Source organism: Scleropages formosus, chromosome 10 (assembly GCF_900964775.1).
Source record: "Scleropages formosus chromosome 10, fSclFor1.1, whole genome shotgun sequence".
In the NCBI taxonomy this organism is placed as follows: Eukaryota; Metazoa; Chordata; class Actinopteri; order Osteoglossiformes; family Osteoglossidae; genus Scleropages; species Scleropages formosus.
The window spans coordinates 17,071,588-17,096,784 of NC_041815.1; the positions used below are offsets into that span (position 1 = coordinate 17,071,588).

At 47.8% G+C, this 25,197-nt stretch overlaps 3 protein-coding genes across 3 annotated transcripts in view; 2 read left to right on the forward strand and 1 right to left on the reverse strand.

Annotated features, from left to right (window-relative positions):
* Positions 1-291: 291 nt before the first annotated feature.
* On the reverse strand, positions 292-1,812 carry btg4 (B-cell translocation gene 4). Its single transcript, XM_018742777.2, has 5 exons — positions 1,785-1,812; positions 1,482-1,688; positions 1,208-1,345; positions 856-1,126; positions 292-666 (listed from the first exon to the last, which is right to left on the reverse strand). Exons 2-5 carry the CDS (start codon positions 1,652-1,654, stop codon positions 463-465), a joined length of 786 nt encoding a protein of 261 aa, XP_018598293.2. The 5' UTR covers positions 1,655-1,688; positions 1,785-1,812; the 3' UTR covers positions 292-462.
* Positions 1,813-7,988: 6,176 nt separating this feature from the next.
* Positions 7,989-13,453, forward strand: LOC108928710 (layilin-like). The gene is made up of 7 exons (XM_018742773.1): positions 7,989-8,112; positions 9,680-9,977; positions 10,207-10,358; positions 10,472-10,513; positions 11,926-11,985; positions 12,310-12,412; positions 12,499-13,453. Exons 1-7 carry the CDS (start codon positions 8,037-8,039, stop codon positions 12,749-12,751), a joined length of 984 nt encoding a protein of 327 aa, XP_018598289.1. The 5' UTR covers positions 7,989-8,036; the 3' UTR covers positions 12,752-13,453.
* A 1,858-nt stretch (positions 13,454-15,311) lies between these two features.
* The window catches only part of LOC108928736 (serine/threonine-protein kinase SIK2-like), a 29,216-nt gene continuing 19,330 nt past the window's right edge, over positions 15,312-25,197 (forward strand). The window contains exons 1-3 of the mRNA XM_018742807.2: positions 15,312-15,764; positions 20,553-20,669; positions 23,785-23,848. Of these exons, the coding sequence (XP_018598323.2) occupies positions 15,627-15,764; positions 20,553-20,669; positions 23,785-23,848 (319 nt within the window). The 5' untranslated portion in view covers positions 15,312-15,626. The remainder of the gene's footprint in view (positions 15,765-20,552; positions 20,670-23,784; positions 23,849-25,197) is intronic.

The window sequence follows — 25,197 nt, forward strand, 5'->3', positions numbered from 1 at the left end:
AAATTCACAGTAAGTCTGTTTACTGGGAGATAATATTCTGGAGAATTTTTATGCAACCATTCTTGAATATTGGTGCATAGGGGCAAAAGAAACTACTCAAGAATCACATCTGCAGCTATGTCTTTTGCCTCATGTACACATTTTCTCTGAAATGTAGATCACTTTGACAAGAAGGGTCTGCAAAATAAATGTGCAAATTGTGTCCAAGTGCTTGCTGCCATCTGTTGGTCACCAATGGACTTGACCTCAAATTTTAAAAATTCACTTTTATTTTTCAAATCTCTTTTCAGGGTCACATTTATAAAAGTTTAGACAACATAAAAACGAAGTTTAATAAAACTTGATTTAAAAAAAGCACGTAAACAGCAGTCTTAAATTCCATAAATAAGCATTTAGAAGTGACATTTCCATAGATGATCTATGGGGCCCAAAAGTACAAGACAGGTGAATGGGGGAAATTTACTATGAACGGTTCTTGCTGACCCAGTGGTATCGGTCAACACGAGGCCCAGCAAAGACAAAGGAGGGACGATAGTTCTTAAAGCTTTTGCTCTGCGAGTAGTACCCGCTAGAAGGCTGATGTTGCTGGTAACCATCGCCATGGTAGGCCTTCCTCTTCTGGTACTGGGCCCAGGGCTGCATGGCTGGGGCTGCGAACTCACTCACCTGTGGTCAGAGTGGAAGGATTGAGCTATGCTGCAAGTAGCTTTTGATACCACCAAAGAGTAGTAAAGTCCTCCAGATTTGTGTGTTTATTGCATTCAACAACTGCACTATCATCATGTTTCAAAATCATGATTTGCCACCACAAACTCTGCTCGAAAACCCGCACCAAGCCACAGGGGTCCCGCTCACCTGGTACACGCTGTTCGGGTTGCTCACGGTGGGGATGCTCTTGGGCTCTGGAGCCGAACTGCCGCTGCTCAGGCTGCTATTGGCGCTGCTGCTACTACTGCTGCTGCTGCTGCTACCGCCGCCGATGCCGGACTCCTCGTCCGAGGAGGCACCCGATAGGTAGTCCGAGGAGGCCCTGTCCACGGCGCTCGCGATCCGGCGCGAGAACTCGCCGTGGTCGCGCCGCTCCTCCAGCGGAGCCACGCAGAACGGGCTGCTCTTCTCTCCGTACCTGCACGAGAGAGAGAGTTTCAGGAACTCGCCGAAGGGAATGCGGCTGGATTCGCGGGGAGCGGCGCACGTGCGCGCTCACCTGCATGACACCTCCAGGGGGTCCACCCAGATGGTCATCTCCCTGGGCAGCCCCAGCTCCTCGTACTCGATCTCGCTGCGCCGGCATGCGCGCTCCAGCACCGGGTCCCTGCTCTGTGCCTTGTTCATCCTCAGACACCTGCAACACACGGACACGCACAGACTCGGCGTCAGGAGCGCGAGCACGCACAGCCGCCTACTCGCGCCAGCCGAGACGAGGTCAGTCCGCGCTCAGTGACGCGCGAGAGTACTGGGGCCGGAGGCAGGTAGCTCACCGAAAGGCCTGACCCCTGCTGGGCTCCCCGGGGTACCAGTGGCTCTTGTAGCGCTCGAAGAGAAGCGCCGTGAGCTCCACGGCGAACCTCTCGCGCCGGCGGCGGTCCAACTTCCCGCGCTTCTTGGCGAGGCACGTGATGAAGAAAACGGCGGCAGCGATCTCCTCCTTCATGGCGGCTTCGGTCCCGCACTAAACGCCTATCACGCTAAAGTTTAATACGCCAGTAATTAAAAACAATCCCTCATAAGTTTATACCGACAAGTTACCCCTCCTAATAAATAATATTGATTCCTATACTCACTGGTACTGCTCTAACCACCCACCCAGCTGCCCTCCTGCAGCCCCTCGGTGCCATCTCTGATATAGGAGTTCAGGCAAACATGGGTCTGCTGGTCACACTCACAACAGGTGGCACCAATAATAGGGTGTACCACCTGCATGCTTTTACTCTATCCATGTACAAGCATTGTTATCAAGTACATTTTGGCCCAGCTATTCTGCTTTCCAAATATATGACCCTGTGGTTCAGCAACTGTGCTCTCTAGGCCTTGTCTGTGTTTATGTGTATGACGTGTGGTGTGTTTGTTTCCACAGATTGTGCCTATTTCTTTAATTTGATGAAATGTAACTGGGAATAACTCTAGAGTAACATTCCAGTGGTTTTGGAGCCAAGAACAAACAAATACGATGAGGAAAATTCCTTCATTTCCATGTTATTGAACCATCAACTAAGTTTCTACGGGGTGTAGATTTGGGCTGTGTTTGTTATACCAGGCACTTGAGAGCAGGTCATTTAGTGCTAAAAATGTTTTTTTTTTTTTCATTTATTTTTTAAGGTCCTAGAGTCACAAACAGGGATCAGTAGGTTTGTAAGCTAACTTTAGTGTAATGCAACTGAGTCATGACAGTGGCTTGCCTTCACACATTGTTTTTCTCCGCACCATTGTGTCTTCTATGCAGAGCTAACCTGCTCTAAGTAGCCTAAGTGGAAAAACAACTTATAAATGTTCTTGTATTTTACCTTAACTGCTGCAAAGACCTCTTTGGACAGTTTGAAATACAGCTATTTACCCATAGCTATCTCTGTTTAATCATAATGAAGACCACAATATCTATTATCACATCTAGGCAACATATCCCTGCTTGTAGTTACATTATAACTTGTCCTCAAATATGACTGCAAAAAGTGTCATGGAAAATCAGTTCTTATGTATACCGTTTCTGTTTTGTTACTTTTTCTAGAAGGTTTTTTTTTTTTTTTAACATTTTCTGTGAGGCATAGACAACATATGCATATCTTTATAAAAAGATATTCATGTATATTTGGGCCGACTGCAAAAACCAAAGTTGGATTGCTTATGGTAATTGGACTTGTGTCCAGCTTAGCAATATTGCTTAACCCTGATTGGGAATGTTTGACCTGTTGGACATAGCTAGCATAAAGAAATGTTGAACATGCTTTGTAGTATCCCCCAAAATAACAGCGAAAACACTCATATGTACACATGTAAAAGGTAACAAATCTGGGTGGAACTGATAACAAGAAACAGTCAGAACAAAAGGGAAATCTGAGCTCGGATGGTTGCGTGACAAGGAGGCCATTGCATGTAGTGACTCGTGTCCATAAAGAAGAATCAAAATTCCTACATTCCAGGCTGAAACACACAGAAGCCTGACCCCAGGCTATTTGCTCTCACAGATACCCCGCACGTCCGAACTCTCAGTTAGAAAACACAGGCTGGTTTGTCTGACTTCTTTGCCTTTTCCAGGAAACAAGCTTCTCAGCTTCTTAACATCTGGTGATTACAGTAAAAAATGCCTCTCTGATAAGCTCTTACATCTGCCTTACATCTTAACATCTGCCTAATTTTAGCCACTTTTTATTTTGGAACACTCATGGTATTGTACTTGTTAAATAAAATGAAATAATACTCTGAAAAGTTACATTATGTTGACACTGAATCTGCCTCTAGGGCTTTATATTCTCACACCAGCCAACCTGCACTGAATCCTGTGCATAACCGATGTGGTTATTCACTTTACTTTTCTGTGCAAAATTGAATTTATTGAAAATGGGAAACAATCGGGGGTCAAAGACCTAGAAACAGAATGCTGGCCTCCCCCTTGTCTTTGTGCTTTCTCTTCACTGCGAAAAAAGGGCACTGAGGTGTTGAAACCAAAGACTGTATCAAGACTGTGCCAAGACTTTTCTCTCCAAGGCAATGTTACACTGTGTGCAATGGTGCCAATCTCTCTTCTAACAGCTAGATAAAGAAAGTCAAAGGTGTTTAGTTAGGAGTAGGGGCAGTGGTGTAGTGAGTTTGGCCAGGTCCTGCTCTCTGGTGGGTCTAGGGTTCGAGTCCTGCTGGGGGTACCTTGTGATGGACTGGTGTCCCATCCTGGGTGTGTCCCCTCTTCCGCCAACTTTATGCCCTGTGTTGCTGAGTTAGGCTCCGGCTCCCTGCGACCCCACTTTGGGCAAGCAGCTTCAGCCAATGTGTGTGCATGTTTAGTTAGAACATATTTTGTTCACTCTCATATTTAAGTGCTCAGTGGGAATACAGACCTACACATAGTTTATCATCCATTGGCAGAGAGCAACCCAAAGGCTACACGAGCTAAACTGGTCTGAAACAGTCTAATCCTGGCATCCATTGAGCTCTCTGCTTGTGCAGAGAACAAAACTGCAGTGGTACCTGTGATTAAATGAAATTTGGAAAGTCAATCTTTAAAGAAGGATGAAATTATATCAGGTGGTAAACTGCACAATCAGTTTTTATTTAAACAAACAAATTAAATTAAAAAGTAACTGTAAAACAAGTGTAACATGAATTATGGTAAATGGGCTACTCATATTTCTTTGCACATGCAAAACCAGCGACTGACAATGTTGATATGCCAGTTTTGATCCCATTGTAACACATACAACCAATATGTGCGCTTAAATGTCCCAAATATGCAGACATAAAAAGTGGAAAAAATATTCTTAATATTCTTGTTCAATGTTTTAACAGAGATCATACTGGAAGGTAATAAATGACTTATGAAGGAGTGATTTTGTTTCACAAAAAAATGCAATAAGTTTGGATCGTTGTACAGAATGGCAAATTAGTCCACTTAAATGAGCTGTCTCCTTTCTAAAATGTTCTTTCAATCCTCTTTTTAGAAATATATTAACCAGTACACCGAGTGCTTGATTTTTCCCCCACACACCATTGCTCTCAAAGGTGTACTGTTTATGAAATGTAACACTTGCCTTTTCTTAGAACTTGCTCCAAATGAATGTAACACTTTTTAATTCTAAGCCAATAATAACATTATTAAAACTTTTAACATACAATGTTCCTTAAAAGTATGCAAACCCTATGGGAATGCTTATGATTCTTGTTTAAAATATTACAATACACTTATAATAAAATATAAAGATAAAATCTTTAATCTTAAAAAGACTTATAAAATGAATAAATGATTATGATTTACATAGTTGATTCTACTTACCTACTTAGTTTTACCAATGCCTCTTGGAGTTTACTTATTTTTGCACCTGATTACATCTGTTTTTCTACTACACACGATTTCCTCTAATCCAACATATAGAATTGGTCATTACACAACTATTATGTCAGATGAGAAATAATGGTTAAATAACGATTTTGGGCTAAGTCTAAGGGGCACAAGTGCCTCACATAGTTTCAAGCATTGCTGTAATTACTGAAATAATTTTTGTTTTTATTTTTTTAAATTTGTGTGTTAATATGAATTTGTGTACGTGCTGTTAACATGCAATTAATTGTATTTGCCAAATGTATATAAGCACCAACAGTAATACAGAGCTATCACTTAAGTTCTCTCAGCTTTTCTATTATGGTCACAGGAGTATAAATTATTGTGTAATTAATTATCTTAAGAAAAAGGTTAAAGATTCACTTAATTGTCATTCCACACATACAAATGTCCAAGAGAAAACAAAATAAACTTCTTTAGCCAATACAGAAACAGACAACAATCAGTGCCATTCACAAACTTTTGGAATCACTCAAAATGATTCCAGTCCCTATATTTGCTTTCTCTGGTACAGAGCAGAAAGGTCACATAACTTGTCAGATGACAGAGATGGACAGGAAGGGCCTGTTCCCTCCCCAGGAGCCATGTTTCCTGTTCCCCTCAAAGCTTAGTGCCAACACAGAGTGTCCTCCAAACAAGCAGGCATTTGAAAAGGCCTCCATGGCCTGCAGTGCATGTGATCCCTGTGTACTCTGTGCCCACAGATCTGTTGCTTTTCTACACTGACCTCACCCAGGCATGATTTAAACACGGCAAATTAACTATTTAAAGCTAAGGTAAATAACCCTTCATCTCGATTTCTTCCCTGTAAACTGTGACTCGGGGCCGGTCCTCGTTTAAGGAGATCTCACACACATTTTGGAATGTGAATGATGTCTTGTAATTGAAATGACTTTGCATGAAAAGGCCTGGCAGCTGGGTTCAGAGTGACACTGCTCCTTCCTTAAGGCTGTTGAAGCACCCTTGGAGTAGTTGATCGTGCTAATATCTTACAGTGTGGAGGTTGTTGGTTCAAGTCTCACTCCTGCTATAATACTGCTGTTGAAGGTATTTAACATGAATTTATACAGTAAGAATATCCTGCTAGATACGGTAAATCATTGTAAGTGGTTTTGTATAAAGATGTCAACTAAATGAATAATGATAATAAAGTACTTTTTTTCACAGAGAGCAGATAAGCTACTCTCCAGGGTGGGCTATGTCCTGCTGCTGTTTTGTTTCCTGCGGACATCCCTCATTTCTCCCGACACCCACTTCCTTGGATCCTTGTTTTCTCTGTAAGCAGGAGGAGTTCTGTTCCTGGAAGACTAAATATGTCGCTTACAGTAACCACTGTGCAGAATTTCACTGTGGCTCACATGGTCACTGCTGGAGATGCAAGTGAAGGACTTTTCAATAAGTGTTTGACAATCAGTACAGACATTAAAAGACACTTTCATCACAGTTTGAAAGGCTTAAATTTCCCTAGTGATTTTCATGGTTTCTTTTTATGGTGAAGTCTGCAACTGGTATGGCACTCCACTCAATACTCGTATGTCCAACAGCCTCTATTTTTATTAAAATTCATACCGATAAATCCTGTCCTGGCACCATTTCTTTAAGCCCAAACAATCCCGAGACTGATAGTAGAGGTCATACACGAGCCAGCAGGTGGCGCAGTGGTTTGAGCACCCGCTTGCACAAAGACCAAGGTTCGAATCCCACCTTCTGTTGCAGTACCCTCGATCAAGGTATTTACCTGAGTCGATAGAGTGACATTTTACCAAGCGGAACAGTTGCGTAAATAGTTGTAAGGCAGCACTATAGGTCGCACTGAAGAAAAAGAGTCAGACGACTGATTTTATAATCCATCACAGTGTGGGTAGGAAGCACTTTTGGGAAGAACATTTCAGCTCTTCTGTCACTCAACACAAGAGTAAACTACATTTACACGTATTCATTTAGCAGACACTTTTCTCCAAATACATTAACAGAAAGAGTTAGTTTGTTACTTTCCACCTGAACCAATCACACGAGTAGCTGCATAAAACGTTATCCGAATATATCGGCTATTCCTTCCTAATTTTTTTATATGTATGTATAAACATTTACATTACATACAGGAGTAGTTGCGTGAAGGTTTATCCATTGTTTGACAGCATGATGATCTCAAAGTAGAGCATGAACAACACTACTACATGATCATGAATAGATATCATGGGCGAAGATATATATTGACACACTTCACTCTTATTCATTATTACACAGATTTTCACTTGAGGATGCTGAAAATACTTTAATGATCATCCGTGTTTGAGCTTTGTTATTTAAACATGTACTGCTTGGTTACTTTGACAACGATAGAAAGAAAGATTTTTTTAACAAAAAAAAATTACCCGATGTTCTCCTTTTACTTTTGCTAAGGTTTTGGCCAAGTCGGGGCGCTCGAGAGCCTATTTCTGAATCACGGGTAGGGGGGTTAGCCACACACACAACGGGCAGTTTAGCGTCACCAGCTCACAAGAACTGCGTATCCTTGGACTGTGGGAAGAAACCGGAGCGGGACTGGGGATTCTGGGGATTCCCACGCAGACACAGGCGGAGCCGGATTCGAACCTACGCCCGAACGGTCATTCGCTGTGGCGACAGCGCCACCACGTTGCCCAAAATGTCATATCCGCAAAAGTGTCTTTGTTGCGTTTATGGTGATATTAAGCAATATGCCAATACTGTCCAATCTTGTTCTGATTTTGAGGCTCTTATTTCGAGTATTTTTGTTCCACTGGCATTTGATTTGTTCCGTTTCGTTTTAATTATTTTATTGTTCATTATGCTTAGTGTTGTTGGTGACGGTTTAATTTGGGAAAACATGAAAAACATGTTACCGTGAAGCAGAAGTACATGTAAAAAAGCGCACAGTCCTGAGGGGGCGCGCAAACACACACACACACACACACACACACACACGCAGAGTGAGCTCAGAATTCAATCCCTCCTCCGCTCCGCTGAGATGGACTTGGTGAAGCTGCTGACAGCTCTGTTCTGCGTCTCCTTGGGCTCCAGCTGTGCGTCGCGACTTCTCGGCGGTGAGCGAAAAAGCGCGACAACGCGGACGGGACAGTAAAGTGACCAAGAGCTAGAGTAGCGTGTGTGCGAGCTGAACATTGCGCGTCACGTGTCGCTTCTGCTCAGTAGAGGTGGGATTAATTGCTTCCAGCACGGAAAAAGTTACACACATTGATTGCAATGTTGCTGTGTGTATTTTCCAGAAGAGGGTCTCCTCTCTCTCTTTCTAGTGCGTGTGTCAGGGAGCAGTCCTAATCTCAGCCGCCTCCGCAAATGCAGCAGCCGCAGCGTCTCCTTGTTTCTTCACTGTTTTCCTCCAAACGGACTCACTTTTCGTTGGGCGCTGCGCTCAGAGGAAAGAGCAAATCATTGAGAGCTTTGCAAAAGAAACGTTCCTGCCAGCCTGTAGGGTGTAAGTTGACAAAGGGTGCTTAATTGTCATTGGTCAGTTCTTGATTGAAGCTGGAATTTGTTAACGGGCTGCACTGGATCTAAGGCGGGCTTTTGGCGCGGGAGCAAAAAAGGATCCGCCGAGAAATTGTGACACGAACTGCTGTTCTTAATAAACTCTTCTTTTGTGAACTCAAAGCGTTCCAGTGCCGTGTTTCTGTAGCGCCTCTAAAGAACGTTGTACCTTCCTTTCGGACACCACACCAGTATATTGCTGCTTGAAGGGAAAAGCAGCAGGTCTGTTTAGGGAGAGAGTGTGAACACGTCGAGTGGTGAAACGAGTTTAAATCTGTTCCGTTACATGATGCATTTCTTCAAAGTGAGTTCATTTACATTTATTCATTCAGCTGAAGCTTTTCTTTCTCCAAAGCAACACTTACAACTATTTATCTAAGAGAGCTAGGTAATTTACCTTGCTAGGGGACTACAGGCAAAAGTGGGGATTGAACCTGCAACCTTTGGAGCCAAAGGCAGTAGTTTTAACCACTACACCACCAGCTGCCCTCTATTATAGTGCCTCTAATTCTTTGCCTTGAAATTTATAGTCTTGAACACACCTGGAGCCCATGCACTTGGACTGTGGGAGGAAACCCACATGAGCATAGGGAGAACATATGCAAACTCCACACAGACTGAGCTGGATTTGAACCCATGTCTGCCAGCCCACACAGTTGTACAGCATACTATACACATGAAACCAGTAGCCTGCGCTGGCTCAGGATGCAGTTGTTTGTGATTTCAAGAGCAGCTATTGGCTTTTTGGATTTTACATAAAAAGGTTTTGTGTTTTTGGGGCAGCTGGTAGCGTAGTGTTGGAGTTGCTGTCTTTGGACCCAAAGGTTGCAGGTTTGAATCCCACCTCTAGCTGTAGTACCCTTGAGAAAGGTCCTTACTCTAAATTGCTCCAATAGAATTACCTGGCTGTAGAAAGAAGCAAGTAATTGTAAGTAGCTTAATGCTGTAAGTCCTTTTGGAGAAAGGAGTCAGCTAAATGAATAGATTCAAGTGTGGCTGACAATCACAGGCCCTTCATGTTCAGACAGATGCAGACACCGGGGTGCAGTTCTTCTGGGCATCCCCTCACTGGAGAGCCCTCAGGCTGCGATGTGACCTCCCTCCTTCCCTCCCTCCTGTCAGGTCAGCGTATTTGCCGGAGGGGCACAGACCTGCCATGCTACAAGATCGCCTACTTCCAGGATGGGGGACACAGGCTGACTTTCGACGAGGCTAGAAATGCATGCCGCAGTGACAGAGGCGAGCTCCTCAGTGTCGAGACAGAGAACGAACAGCATCTGATCGAGCGGTTTGTGCAGCAGCTGCAGGCCACCCACGGGGACTTCTGGATCGGTTTTCGCAGGAGCCACGGGTACCTGGAGTCACGCAGCAACTGCTCTTGGCAGTACCGTTGGCTGGATGGTAGCCTGGCAACCTTCAGGTATGGAGTCAGGAACAGGTGACCTCCTGGTTAGTACACTGGACCAGCTACAGCTGGCGTGCTCAGATCCAACAGAGGGGACCTGCTTTTGTATCCTTGAGAAAGGCGGTTAAACCGTTTGACCTAATTCTTTCTCTCCTTGTCGCATTCACCTGTCTGCCGGTTGATTCGTAGCCATCCCGTTCAATGTGTTTGCTGCCACTGTGACTGTCTGACACCTGTGTTCCAGGATGTGGCACACAGGTGAGCCGTCCTGCGGCACTCAGGTGTGTGTGGCGATGGGCAGCCAGTTATCGCGACCCTCTGATGGCTTGCGCACACTTCCGTGGAATGACGACGACTGCGGCACCAGGAATAATTTCATCTGCAAGTACTCCCAAGGTGAAACTGGCAACTGAAGAAAGCTTTCAGATATGACATAGTTCTAAATTGTTTTGGATGAAATGAAGCACCAGGGCGTAAAAACACAGCGAATTCTCTTTAACATGTTTCAGAACTGCCACGGGTGCCTGCTGAAAGATCTGTACCACAGCCAGGTAAACACACAGTAAAGTAACAGCAAGCTACGCGAGACACCTGATCCATTCAGATGTTGTCCGCTGCCCTGTATTAACACTAATTTCACAAATAAATCGGAAGGTTTGGATGCACAAACTGCAAGTAAGTCCTCAAGCATTCATGCAAACACAGTAAATGTGGTGAGCATCTACAGGCTCCATCATGTGTCATTATCCTCTTTACTCTCATTAGTGTCAAATCAGGTTGCATGATCACCCTTCTCATTTAGAAGTACATAAAGATGCTGTTGCCCAGCATTGGAAATTAATGTTCTTCTCTTGTTTTTGCAGAGGGAATTAGATGCACTATGCCACTAATATGGGAGGTGGTGTCCTTTGCTCACCTAATAGAATTAACTTCCAGCCCTTTTCCACTCTTGTGTTTTGTCAACGCAAGTGTCCTCAGATTGCCTGCTTCCCTCCCCCACAGGAACGTTCAGGCTTTTACACAGCCCTCTAACAGTTTCCATTCGCCAGGCTTTATACATGATGTATGGCGTAAGGGGGGGTGGAAAAAAACACAGCACGAAAAGTGAGTTTAACTTGGAAGTAACCAAATGACGATTGCAAACACAAAGGTGAATCATATGAGGTTGATTGCCGATGAGCAGTATGTCTCAGCTGTAAAAGTCTGACATTACCACATTGATATGAGGTATAAAAAAAGTATTATATTCTAATGAATCATCTTTCACTGTATTTCCTACGTCCGGACAAGTTTGTTTGGACGATGCCAAAGGATACCTTTTAATCAGCAATGTCTTGCTAACTGTTAAACATGGCGAAAGGTCCGTGATGGTATGGGCAGCCGTCGCGTGGGAGTCATTAGGCCCAATGATTGTTCTGCATGATCGTGTCACGGCCAAGCAATACGAGGGCCGTTTTACAGATTCAGGTGCCCCCTGTGGTGCAAACACTGTTTCGTCAAGATGCCCCAATGCACACTGCTTAACAGATTCAAGAGTGGATTCATGAACACCAGGATGAAGTCAAATGCCTTCCGTGGCCTCCATATTACCAGATCTGAACATCACTGAATCTTTGTGGGAATTCATGGAGGGCTGAGTACAGGGTAGATTCCTACCTCCTTCCTCCCTCAAGGAACTGGAGGCTTTTCTTTTTCAAAAATGGTGCAGTATCCCACTACACACAGTCCAGGACTTCTATAACAGCTTTCCAAGGAGGGTTGAAGCTGTTTTCAAGGCAACTGGTACCGCTACACCTTATTACCTCCTAGATATTAATACATTATGTGTTTGTTATTTTGTCCACTCCCTGTATACCATTTTTACATAAACAGTAGTGGAAAATTTGCCTTGTTGAAATTATCAGCCTGTGGGGCCCTGAAGTATGATCATGTAGTCCGTTCTTCCTGTCTGCTCTGTCCTCAGATGCTCCCATCATCCCTACACCATCAAGGAACCCACCAGTCACACTGAGCGACGAGGAAGGTAAAGTAAATCAGTGTGAATCAACAGGGATCTCACTCAATGTTCTTATTCAATTCAATTTTAATTTGATCCCATTTATTAAGTCTATAACTATTCTATACTGTATTATATAACTAAGCTCTCAGCTGAATGTGCCGACTGTTATGCACTGGTATTACAAAAGTGATAGAAAGTAAACCCAAAGACAGTATTTTGCCAACAGTAACTAAGTGGCAATAGTGCCGGAAATGAATGTAAAGTAAGTAGTGCCATTTTGCTTATACGTCATATGTTTGTCCTTGCTAATATAGTTTTGCTGAGTTTCACCATCTCCTTCTGCCCCAGGCAGTCACCTGAATGTGGTCTACATCATCTTCCCCATTGGCTCTCTCCTGCTGCTCCTGCTGCTGGCTTCAGGGATCATCTGCTGCAGGGCTCTCACCAGAGGGTAAGAGTTGTCTGCTTACACACAGTCCAGCCTGCGCATGTCTATGTTTTGTGTGTGGAGTGTGAAATTTGTGTCTGTGTGCACAGGTGGAAGGAACGAGCGCCGCAAGCCGCAGAGGGGTGTGGCAGGACCTTGGGTCAAAATGTTCACAGGGACATCTACAAGCACCGTGATCCCAACCTGTTAGCGACGTACCGTCCCTTCTCAGGCGACTACGAGAACCTGCCAAAGAGGGACCTGGACAGTGGCTTTGTCACCAACATCATATACGAGACATGTCAAGGCCAAGGGCGATCGTGTCGTGATGCTGGCTGGGTGGAGAATGAGATCTATGGCTAGTGGAGGCAGTAGATTTTCTTTGTGCCACATCCATCTCTGCTGTCCACTGTGGGCCAGTCCAGACTTGGAGTCATATTCCCCTTGGGTGGAGCCCCCGTCATACTGGCGGCTGTGGGACTGGTTTATCTGGAATGGCAAAGCTAATATAAAGGGGCAGTCACACTCAGGTGCTCTCCGTTGCCCTTATGGAAGTGGACATCTTAGTATCCATCCCAAAGGGGACTGTGTTAACCTTAGTGCATGAGCGCTGGATGAGTTCCTAGGACATTAACCACTTTCTTGAACATCCTCTGAAACAATGACAAGTTCTTCTGTAAAAGAGGCCCTTACGTTCCCTTTGGTGGGACCAGCTGGTCAGGGTGCACCATCTCAGCTTTGCCTTGCACTGCAGTGTGGTGCATGACGGGCACATGCTGTTATGTGGTTTTGCAGTAGATCATGCCAATGAACTCATGGCATGTTCTCCATGACCAACCCATGAACATGCAGCACTAATAAAGCTGCAAAGTGAAATACAAGTCATGACTAGTGCTTTTGTCCATCATTACAAACTATACGAAATTAATACAGCAAATACAACAGTCATTTGCAAAGACTTCAGTGCATGAGGCGAAGACCATTTAGATGAGAATCCCAAAAGACGGGGGGCTACTGATACAGTATCGACTTTTTTAGCAGTGAAGTATTTCCAAATGATAGGTGTGGAAGACAATGTTTGGCTGATGTTTCGGTGATACCCAGGAGGTGTGCTCTTACAGTCTTCGGGAATGTTTCTATTTTGCAAACTCTCTGATCGATAATCCATGGGTGTGGTTCCATATCACACCCAGAGGACTGCTGATATTAAAGGAAGTATGCGTATCATAATACGCAACCCTTATTATAATAGAGGAAAAGGGTGGAGTGCTGTATAGTTGGAACGTGAAATGCTGGTCTTGCAGGAAAGTTGACATACGACAATATTCAAGTTCCCTACAGGACTAAGTGCTGAATTGCTTGTTGTGACACATTCACTGTTGACAGACAAAATATCAATACAATATTAGGAGAAAAAATAAAAGAGAAAAGGAAATGCTGCATGTTTGAAATGAATGAAAACATGGTAATGTGTAGGATGTGCTGTAGATCAAATCTCTGCTTTGCAGGGTACAGAGTAGGGAAGGTGACAGAAGCTCAGCCATCACTGCTCGAAGTGATTTACTTAGGTTTTATACTCTGTGTGTGTGTGTGTGTGTGTGTGTGTGTGTGTGCCTAATATTAGCCCATGCTGCCTTTTGGACAGTAACCGAGCTCAATCAATGTGCCAATCAATTTGTGTCGTTTTTGTTTGTTTATGCAATGCCAACTTCAGCCGATGGGGGGCGCTGTGTATTCAGTGAAGGTGGCAGAACAACAGGAAATATGTGAAAAGGCCTTGGAGTCTGGTGGTGTTCTGATTATCACGTGGGGGATGGTTTCTGGGGGAAACGTTTGATTTATCGTTATTATTTCTTAAATAGTTTCTCAGCTGAACGTGCAGCAACACCTAATGAATGCACGGAGACAGAACTGCGGACGGTCTATGCTGTACTTTGCTCAGAACAGCCGTGCAGTTTTCAATAAGTCTCATTGCATTACTAGAGCGGCGTGAAGCAAGTATTCTTCCAGAGGAGAGGCCGCACAATCAGACACTGTACTGTGCGTCCATCATGAACTTAGTGAGAGAGAGAGAGAGAGAGAGAGAGAGTGAGAGTGTGTGTGTGTGTGTGTGTGAGGCCCAGAGAGCCGCTGTGGGCCTCACGCACTCACTCAGTGACCATGAAGTTTTGTGGGTTGTTGTTTAGGCTGCAGGAAGCCAGATACACTAATAAATGTCGTACCGTCTCCGCAGAGTGTACATGATGGTACAGTACAAGCGGATGCCGGACCGGACTCGGAAACAGAGACGAGGAAAGGAGCCTCGCTTATTATTAACCTCTGTTGACATTTCGCTGTTAAATGTTCGGCTGTCCAAGGTGGCTTACAGTGTTAGACATTAACCTGAGTATCATTCACACAGCTGCAGGGTGTTTGTATCAGGGTACCATAGCGGGGCTCGAACCTGCAAGCTTAAGCAGGGCTTTTCCTGCTGGGGAAGAAAAAAAAAAAAAGAGAAACGTGCTGCGATTCAGTATGCGCGTAGTTGTGACAAGTTTGAAGTGCAGCTATTAAAAAACTGAACCGAAAAGCCCTGCTTTTATTAGAAGCGCAAAATACGTCAACGTTTATTTCAACTGTTGGAATTTTTTTGTGCCTCTCTTCATTTACAAAATCACACTCACACAGGAAGAGTTTTGAAGTGTCTCGAGCCCGCCCCCACCACCGGGGCCCTGTCCCCTGTCCCGTGTCCTCGGCTCGCGCGGACCTCGAGGACACGCGCGCTGACAGCTCGCGGCACAGCTGTACTGGTGGCGCTTTGACGTAAGAGGCGGGTCCCGTTGCCCCGGAGACGGATTGGCACCGGAGCGAGCGGTCGCTTCGAAAGCCCCGCCCCCCGTACAAATACCTCGGTCGACTCTGACGTCAATGCGCGTCAGCCCGAGAACACGATGCCTCCCGCGAGTCGGCTCGCGGACACCTCGCGAGCTCGGCTGAAACGTTATAGCCCGCTTTTGTATGGGAAAGAGGGGCTCGCGTGACGGACCGCGGCGCCCGCTGATGTCTGGCGCTCACGCGGCCGGAGCGAGCGCGCGGCCAGCCGGCATTCGACACACTTTGTTTGTCCGCGTTTAACACACACACTCTCTCTCCCGAGCTCGCTACCCTGAAGCTTGTGTGTGTGTGTCCGTGTCCCCTCTCTCAGCTCGTCTCTCTCGAACCCCGAACTCCAGCAGGCAGCAGGGCAGCCCAGGACAGCATGGTCATGGCGGACTGTCACCAGAGAGCGACGCTCCGGGGTCCCGTCCGGGTGGGCTTCTATGACATCGAGCGCACTTTGGGAAAGGGCAACTTTGCCGTGGTGAAGCTCGCGAGACACCGCATCACCAAGAGCGAGGTGAGCGCAGCCCGCGAGGAGGACCTCCTGTCTCACTTTGAGTTTACCCTACTCTGTCCGTGTGTGTATATACTCATACTGTGTCTCGCTATACCACTGTCTCACTGTACCTACTGTGTCTCCCTCACTGTGTGTCTTACTTTACCCTACTGACACTTTACCCTCTGTCTTACCTTGTCTCACGGTACCTGTCTCACTCACACTGTGTGTCACTTTACCCTGCTGTGTCTTACCTTGTTTCACTGTATCCTGCTGTGTCTCACTGTATAATAGTCTGTCTCGCTGTCTGTGTTTCACTTTGCCCCCTACTGTGTCCTCCCGTGTGTCTTTGTTTGTGTCCGGCTGTGTCTGCATCTCTGTGTCTCACTGTGTCTTTCCGCACTCTGTCTCCGCGTGTCCTCGCACTACCCTCCCTGCGACGCGGTGTACCTGCTACGTCTCGTGGCAGCCAGGTGAAGGCTGCCCGCTGCGCTGTCCCCGGTACCTCAGGCTGTGCGCTCAGGACAAGTGGTCGCTAAGTGGACGGGTGTAGGGCACCCCTCCCTGGCTCAGGTGTCCGCCGAGAGGTTCCTTCGACCCCATCCGCGCTCCGAACGCTCCGATCTCGTGCTGTCGCCGGTGCGGTGGACCGGACTGCGGGGCCGGGACCCGAGGAGTCGACGCACGACCCTGGGAATACAGATCACGCCGTGACACGCGCCGCTGCTCGGTTTACGCTCGTGTTTTCACACGTTTTTAGGTCGGGTGCATTTCTCCAAAACAACTTAAAATCTTGAGCCGCTTAAAATAATTCACCCATTTATACAGCTGGGTAGTTTCTACTGAAGCAGTACAGGGTGAGTAGTACCTTGTTCAAGGGTGCTGCAGCACAAGGTGGGACTCGAACCCTTGCAGCGAAAGGCGGTGGTTTCGACCGCTACGCTACCCGCTGCTGCTTACGTGTAGTATAAAATTCGAAAATGTTAACTGTGTGCCGTTTTGCAGAATTTCACGGCGCTGACTTTCGGACACGCCATCGGTGATGCTCCGCACGGGTGGCACTTGCCGGGTTCTTGACGCGCCGAGCTCCAGCGCCGTCCACGTGTAGGACGGGGAGCAGCTGCTGCCAGCGCAGTGGGGGTTTATGTAACCACGCCAGAACAACGTGACTTTGGTGTTGGACCTTGGTCCTCCTCTGGAGGACGACGGCATCGCTGCCGCACAGCCTGGCTGCGGCGTCACGGGCCGCGCTCCGCGTCACCTTGGGTTCATGGCGGATGAGCGTTTTGCAGGAGACGAAGGGTTTTAAAGTTGAATGCGGGCCGGCTTCGTTTTGAGACGTCCTCGTAATTTCCCGAATGCGTTGGTAGACGTGTTTCGGAAGTACTGCGCACCTCTTCCAGACTAAAACGTACTTTTACATTAGATTACAGTGACAGGTGAGCATCTTTACACTGATTTAACCCAATTCATATTGCAGGATATTCCTGCTATATCAGCTCAAGGAAGTGCCTTGATCCAGCAGGCTGCAGCAGGAGAGGGATTTGAACCCAACAACTGAAATGTTACAAAGAGACGGCCTTAATGCTGCCTCTGTCAAACGTGCTCGTTTTGGGTGACAATGTGGTAAACGCACAAAACAAAGTAAAATTAAGGCACTGCTGCCGGTGTGATAAAAAGACAGTTTCAAAAGTGCTGCACTGTGAGACGAGGGCCCTTTAGAGCAGGGGCCACAGTCACCTTCAATGCAGTAGGCCTTTGGACCTTTTCATCGCTGTCCTCCGGGAATTATTTTGGAAAGTGTAAAAATTACAAATATGAAAATGGGAGATGAGCCGCAGGACCGGTGCTACAGAGTCACACACGTCTTGGTTTTATTGTATAAAATATTTTATTTTGTTGTCAGTGTTTTTTTTTTTTTTTTTTTTTGGCACCTGGACCAGTGGGCTGTGCAGTATTTAGAGATGTCAGCTTGTAATCCTAAGGTCCCAGGTTCGAAGCCCACTTTTGCAGTACTAACATCGATCGGGGTCCTTTCCATGAGCTGATAGCAGTAGGAATACCCTGCTGTATAATGGATAAATCGATGTAAAGTTGATTATCCAACACTAAGTAACCCCGGGCAAAGGTTTTGAAATAGTTTAGTAATAATATTGGGACCTAGACTGCGGAGAAGAACTTTATGTTGTGTTTAAAAAAAAAAAAACGGGGGGGGGGATGAATCTGCATTCATTAGAGGTAGTGGTGGGACTGGGGGATTTTGCTGATTTCCCAGGGGTCACCGGATGAGGCAATGTGTGATTACCCAGTGTGCCTCCTGCTGCTTACCTGCGCCGGTCTGCTGAGATACCGTGTCTCCATTAAGTGCTGAATGGAGTGTACAGCACTGCCTTCTGTAAGGGCGTTTTAGGTCACGCTTTGAGCCAGTCTCTCTTTCTCTTTCTCACGGGCTAAAGTGGGGGGAGAGAGAGAGAGAGAGGATGTCAGAAAGCAGCAGCAGCAGCAGTGTCAGGCTGCTGCACGTGTGGTTTAGCACATGGTGCCTTTCGGTGTGAGATGTATGTTCCCACACTGTGTGTCTGCCGTTGCCCTTTGGAGAGCTCGTGCTCTCTGCGGGTCCATTCTGAAGAGCGCATAGCGGGGCTCCTGTGACCCGCCTCATCGAAAACCTCTCGCGTTTCGGGTGTTTTGACCTCATTTTTCCCATCCCTTTTATTCAGTTTTGGGAGCAGCGCGGGGGGGCCGGCGCGGTGATATGGCGGGTAGTGCTGACATCTCGCAGCACCTAGGATGTTTGGACGTAGGTTCAATTCCAGCTCGGTTTGCGTGGAGTTTGCACGCTGCTCTCGTCTGTGTGGGTTTCCTTCAGGTGCTCTGGTTTCCTCCCACAGGCCAAAAACATGTAATTCAGGTGAATTGGCCACTCTACATCGTCTGTAGCGTGTGACTGTGTGTGCGCACGTGGCTACTCCACGATGGGCTGGCACACCGTCCAGTGCGTATCTCCCCCGCTTTGGCCCAGCGATTCCAGGATAGGCTCTGGACTACCGCAACCCTGAAGGGGGCAAGCGTTTAGCGAAAGCGATTGAGTGAATGGCGCAGTGTCACAGATAGACGTGAGTACGTAGAGCAAGTGTTCAAGGTCAGAAGGTTACAGTACATCACGGATACGATCACATACCAGGGAGATGTCCAGACAGAAGGTGTCCAGAATTCTTTAGAACAGTCAAGCAGCTCTTATCCATTTTTGACAGCTTGTTTTGTGATAGCCTTGGAATCTGCAAATCCAGCGATTTCCCCATTTACGCAGCGGGTTTATTTTCGCTGTATGGATTCAGGGTAAGTACCTTCAGGAACGGTACGACAGCAGGAAGCGGGCTGCAAACCCAGCTCTTTCAGCTGCACGGCAACAGCTCCAACCGCTATGCCACCTGTGGCCTATCGGTCGGTTTGCACGAGGTGAAGCCGCACATCGAGCGAGCGTTTCAAGTTTTCGACACTTCCTCGACCCTATTTTATCTCCCGGCTGTTTGATCGAGGCGACGCACCGCGCTACCTGGCGCTGTACAGGGTGCGAGGGCGGCCGCCTGCACCTATACGTGGCAACAGGTGTGCCTAATGGAGACGTGCCGAAGGGACCCCGGCAGGCGCGCGAATAGCGGTGGAGCCGTGGGGGTGGGGCTGCAGATGCAGCCTCTCACATCAGAGCACTTGGAGCAGTAGGGAAACGGTTTGTGACCTTCACACTTCCTAACACTGTGCCGCCCCTCCCCCCGGCCGCCCATCGCCCGGCTGACAGACACTTGAAAGTGTTTTGTTGCTGCGGTGGTGAAAGGGCACCTGTCACAGCGATAGGGATCACATGTCCTGGGTGGGGCTACATGTGCGAAGGGGCCAGCTTCCTTTATCGGTCCCAGCCTGCCACGTGCGGCGTCCTCGATGCACTCGGCCATGATCCCGGTGACTGGCACGGCGTGGGCGTGCGGTGTGGACATTGTCTTCTGGTTGCGCAAAGCTGGGCAGCGAGCGGAATCTCGCCTGCGGTACACGTTTGGAGAGCGGGAAGCCAAGTGGCCGCGCAGCGGAGTCGGTTGAGCTGCTGTCCTCTGTAGCGGAAAGGAGAAGTGCGGCGCTGCACAATAGCTGCTCAGCCGTGACCTCCGGCTCGGGCCGCACCGGCGCAACACGTGTCCCTTGACAAAGCATCCAGAGCAGCTGTGTTTTCAAGTCAAAAAAATTAACCGCTCGGGTTCCAGCCTTCGTAGAGGAAGCGCTCTCGTGCTGGTCCTTGCGACGGATCCGGTGAAACATGCAGTCGCGCACACGCGCGTAACTCTCTTGTGGATGCACGCGTTTGCCGAGAGGACGAATAATTGCAGAAAAACACCTCTACCTTCTTCGTAACGCTGTATTCTTAGTGCGAGTTGCCAAGACTTGAGCGACGAGGTGCGAAGGGAACGGTCCTCGCCTTACGTAGGTAGGCTTGCGTGTTCGGAGTGATGTCATACTTGGCCGATCTCAAACAGCACATTAATATGAACCTTTATTCAATGCAACTGGCAGCATTATATGACTAACTTTAGGGTGACGTACGCGCGCATTTATGCAGCAGGGTGTTCTTGCTGCCTATTTAGGGTAAGAACCGTAATCGAGGATACGGCGGCAGGAGAGGGATTCGAACCGACAACCTTCAGACTGCAAGGCAACAGCTCCAACCCTTCGTACCCTTAGGTACTCACGCTGGTGAATGCTGTAAACCGTATGTGCGCCTGTCGCGACCGCAGTCTCACCGTGTTCCCCGACCTGCAGGTCGCCATCAAGATCATCGACAAGACTCAGCTCGACGCCGTGAACCTGGAGAAGGTTTACCGAGAGGTGCAGATCATGAAGATGCTGGACCATCCGCATATCATCAAGCTGTACCAGGTAAACGGGCTTCGGCACGTTCTGTAGCGAGAGCAAAGGGCCCGGTTTCCCTGCAAGTCTCGCTGGGTCCACGACCGTGAAGCGCATTCATATTTAGGGATGATTGTTCTTCCAAGAACAAGTGGCACTGTGCTGCAGTACATGCTGGGTTCATCAGCTGTACAAATGGGGCCTCCCATACCCTGGAGCTGGAGTCTGCACGCTGCAGGCCTGAATTAATGGCTAACAGCCCTCCCCCCTCGCTTGGCGGAGAGCCAGCCAGCCCTCAGGACAGAGCCGGCGATCATTCGCACCAGGCTGACGGGCTCCGGCAGAGAACTGGCCCGTGGGCTGCCCCGGAGACCCCCCATCCCAGGCGCCTGCTCCATGTGGGGTCTTCACTGCATTATATAAGCCTTTAGGTCACTCTGGTCGTGAGGAATGTGGACAGTAGTTGGTCATTACGCAACCGGATGGCATCGGTCCGAGCGGCGCTGTGTAATAGCTGTGCAATCACAGTTTCCAGAGGCTCCCGCACTCAGTCCCTGGGCCGGTTACTCATTTCCTCTCTGGCCTCGTAAACAGAGGGCAACTCTGAAAGGCGTACACCCACACTGGTTCTTCTCAGCCGGGCCAAAGCCACTACCTCAGTTCCTCCACCCGACAGTCCCTCTGCAGTCCCTCCCATTTAGGGGGAGGGGCATAATTTCAGGCTCCTCCCACAATCCCCGCAGCTCAGTGCCTGACGCTCCTCCCAGAGTCCCGAAGGTGGATGAACTTTCAAGGCTGCTCGGAAACACCGTGTTCTTGCAGACGCTTTCATTCAGAGTACTGAGCCTGCGTGCATTTGTGTTTACACAGCGCCCTCTCGGTGCCCACGCAAACACATGGGCCGCGCCGTTGACAGTAGGCGCGCGGCAAATGAGTCGAAATGTACCGAAACTTGCAGCGAATCATTCGTGAGTCATTTTAACGGAACGTAAGTTTCCGATTTATTCGTGCGGCGCCAGTCAAAAGTTTGAGTACACTTGCTGAAATACCAGCGCCCCCCCCCCCCCAGTTTGAGCAAGAAATGAGTCGATTTCTTCTGCTGAGTCGAAATGAGTCGATTTCAGCTGTTCTGCAGCAATCCCCAGAGGTGTAGGACACTTGTGGTTTGCTTTCTTCTGTCCAGTCTGTCCCATGGAAGTACCGGTACAATTATATTTACTTTTTTTTTTTTTTTTTTTTTTGCTGGCGCCTCTCTCTAAAGCAACTTGGCGCTCAGCTACTTACAGTTATCTACCACCAAGAGTTTTTACCGTATTAGTTCAGGGTGAGTACCTTGCTCAAGGATACTACAGCAGGAGGTGGGATTGGAACCTGCATCCTTCGAGTTCAGCTTCTCCCAGCTGCGCTCAAAATTTGGACTGGTACTGTATGCAAAAGAAAGAAGAAAAAAAAAAAAAAAAAAAGACTTGCATTGTACATATTGAGGTGATGAGTGCAGGATTTAATTCGCATTCATGCGGACAGAAAGCGGAGTCCTCGTGGGGCTGCACGGCCCTCTGTGTCGCCACTCAGGTTTTCTTAACTTGTCGAGTTGGTTTTCTCTTCTGAGGTCTTGATGGGTTTGGGGAAGTCTGTGTGCGTTTTCCAGTGATGTAAGGTGCTAGAAACTGTACAGCTGGACTTTGATGCAATGTTTACTGTGGCCGTGTACCTTTGCGGTAGCTAACAACCCAAAACACAAGTAGGGCAGCACTCAGCTGTACATACTGCAGTGTGAGGCTTTTGCGCATTGACTGACTGAAACCGCTTGTCCCAGCGGGGTCGCGGCGAGCCGGAGCCTAACCCGGGGCGCAAGGCCAGAGGGGGAGGGGACGCACCCAGGACGGGACGCCAGTCCGTCACAAGGCACCCCAAGCGGGACTCGAACCCCAGACCGACCAGAGAGCAGGACCCGGCCAAACCCGCTGCGCCACCGCACCCCCCCCTTTGCGCACCTACAAGTTATATATCGCAGTAAAAACATCTACATCCGTGAGTGCCGTCCGTGTGTTTTGTATGCCACGGTTGTTCTGTGAGGATTCGCCACTTGTCGCAATATTCTTTCGGCTGGTTCGGTTTCCTTTCCTGCCTCTTTTCTTTAGATGACGACCCAAACAAGCTCCGCTACACATTTCCCCATTTGCTGTCCTTTGGTTATTTGATGCGTGGCACCTTGCGGGGCAGATTTTCCCCAGTATCGCAGTTTTCCCTTCCCCTAGTTGGCACCGGTAGGATTTAACCCCGGGACGGTGTGAATTTGAATATGGCTCTATGAGGCTACTCGGGACGGGCCATTTGCATATTCGACAGGGTAGCGCGAGGGAATTGGGAGGAGTGCCGGAGTGCAGCTGGCGTGCCGTGAGAGAAGCCCCGAACAAAGCGCCTCTGTGCTGACGAGGTTTTGAGAAGCGCCGCAAAGGTAACGCGACGCGGCAGCGACGGTCGGCGGATGGGACGCGTGCTGCCGAGCCGAGAGGCTCCGCCGCGAGAGGAGTCTGTCTCTCGCGGCTCTTGACAAACGCCAGGTACCGCGGTCTGTGATTCGCCTGCTTTCCTCCTCAAATACGTACGCTATAATTTTTGACGGGAAGACACCGAAGCTGTTGTCAGCTGCGTGGCGAAATAAACAACCTGTCTGCGTGAAAGCAGCGATGTAAGGACGCACGCGAGGCGTACCGTGTCCTCGTTTTGATGGTTTTGGTCATGTGCTGGCTGACGGGATGAGGGATTTCGTTTGCGTCACGCTCCCTTTCGCTCTTTTCACCTCCGCGTTCTCCGGCGCCTCCCGGCCTTAAGGTGCGCCGTCAGGCCCCGGCTGCAAAACGTGACCTTCTCGAGGGGGACTGAAGGCTGGCGGCATAAATATGTTGGTCGTCCCTGTATAATCTTGCAAGAAAGTGGCACTTACTGCGAAATCATACTTTCTGGGTGCACCAATTCTCTCCCTCTGTTTTTGTGACCCGCTTGTGTTCTGTTTTCATTATCAATTTAAAAAAAAAAATAAAACACAAACAGAAATGTGACTAGGCACTGAGGGAAGTAATGATCTTTTCTCTGAAAGCGTACATCAATACCAAGATCTGGCACTGTTGTTTGTTCTCCTCAGGTCATGGAAACCAAGAACATGCTCTACCTTGTGACGGAGTACGCCAAAAGCGGGGAGATTTTTGGTGAGTGCCTCACGCTCGTGCTCATCTGCATCACGCGACCGGTGCTGCGTTCAGTTCGGTTCCCCCGGGCTTCTGTGCGCGTGTGTGCAGCTGTCACCGAAAAGCGCGCTTTTACACACTGGCCACTTGCTGTTGCCCATTTAAAAAAAGAAAAAAATGCATGTTAAATGAACAGCCATGATTGTTCTGGAGACTTTTCTGCCTCCTTTGCAGCTGGAAGATGAGCGAGGTCACAGCTTTAGTGATTTTAACGAAGAATAAAAATATACACAGGCTGCCCTCTTGTTTAAATGTGTTACTGCACAGACATTCTGTCCCTTACAGTTAAGTGTGTGTGTGTGTGTGTGTGTGTGTGTGTGTGTGTGTGTGTGTGTGTGTGTGTGTGTGTGTGTGGGGTTGCTGGTCACATGAAGGTGTGAAAGGAGAAGTCAGAGTCATATGGCCCTTTGCACAAGGAACAGAGATACGCAAAGGGCATTTTCTCACACTCTCTCCTTAAGGTTTTTCATGTTCTCCAAACTCTTGACACTGGGGCAGAACAAAACTGAAAAATTAACAAACATGGGGGAAAAAAAGTAGTTCTTAGAACTTGGGCTGCCGCGAATTTTCTTTTCTCAGAAGCAGGTTTTAACGAGAAGCATTATTAGATTTAAATAAAGCCGCGTACAACTTTTTTTTTTTTTTTTTAAGTCTGTCCAACACCATATGCTCGCATACACCTTGTGCGTGTGTGTGGAGGTCTGCTGTCCATCGAAGCCCCGTCACCCATCTCCAGATGCCCAAGGAGTATCACAGTCCATTTATTCCCATTGATCACACGACGTGAAGGAGGTTAGACCTCAGCAGGAGTGTGAAGTGCTTGACCTTGTCCTCTTAAGGTGACGGACGGTTTCCTACAAGGAGCCGTTTTGGCCGTGCAGCTGTTTGCCATGGGACGTTTTAAATCAGGCCGCTGTCCCCCCGCGGCGACTCTCTTTATGTCACTTAGACATGGTGATGATATGCCTTCATAATTGGAACAGACTGAGACCTGCATTGTCTCCCGGACTGTATCTATATCTAGGTGTTGGACGAGAAATAGGGGCGGATTGTTAGATGTCCTGTTCACCTGGGGCAACTGGGAGTATAGGGTTAGAGCTTCGGACCCAAAGTTTGCAGGTTCAAAACCCACCTCCCTCTGTAGTACCCTTGAGCAAGGTACTCACTCTAGTTAACGTTACCCAACTGTATAAATGGGTAAAAAACTAACTTCAAATTGTAAGTTGTTTTGGAGAAAAGCATCAGCTAAATGAATGAACGTAAATGTAAAAAAGTAAGCAGTCTGGTAAGTTTTGATGGGTCTCCAGTCT

Excerpts from the sequence above, each read along its gene's own strand:
- btg4 (XM_018742777.2), bottom strand. The coding sequence starts at position 1,654 with ATGAAGGAGGAGATCGCTGCCGCCGTTTTCTTCATCACGTGCCTCGCC. Across the intron at positions 1,127-1,207 it reads CCCCTGGAGGTGTCATGCAG|GTACGGAGAGAAGAGCAGCC; the intron begins GTGAGCGCGCAC and ends TCTCTCGTGCAG. Across the intron at positions 667-855 it reads ACCCGAACAGCGTGTACCAG|GTGAGTGAGTTCGCAGCCCC; the intron begins GTGAGCGGGACC and ends CTCTGACCACAG.
- LOC108928710 (XM_018742773.1), top strand. The coding sequence starts at position 8,037 with ATGGACTTGGTGAAGCTGCTGACAGCTCTGTTCTGCGTCTCCTTGGGC. Across the intron at positions 11,986-12,309 it reads CACACTGAGCGACGAGGAAG|GCAGTCACCTGAATGTGGTC; the intron begins GTAAAGTAAATC and ends CTTCTGCCCCAG. Across the intron at positions 12,413-12,498 it reads TGCAGGGCTCTCACCAGAGG|GTGGAAGGAACGAGCGCCGC; the intron begins GTAAGAGTTGTC and ends CTGTGTGCACAG.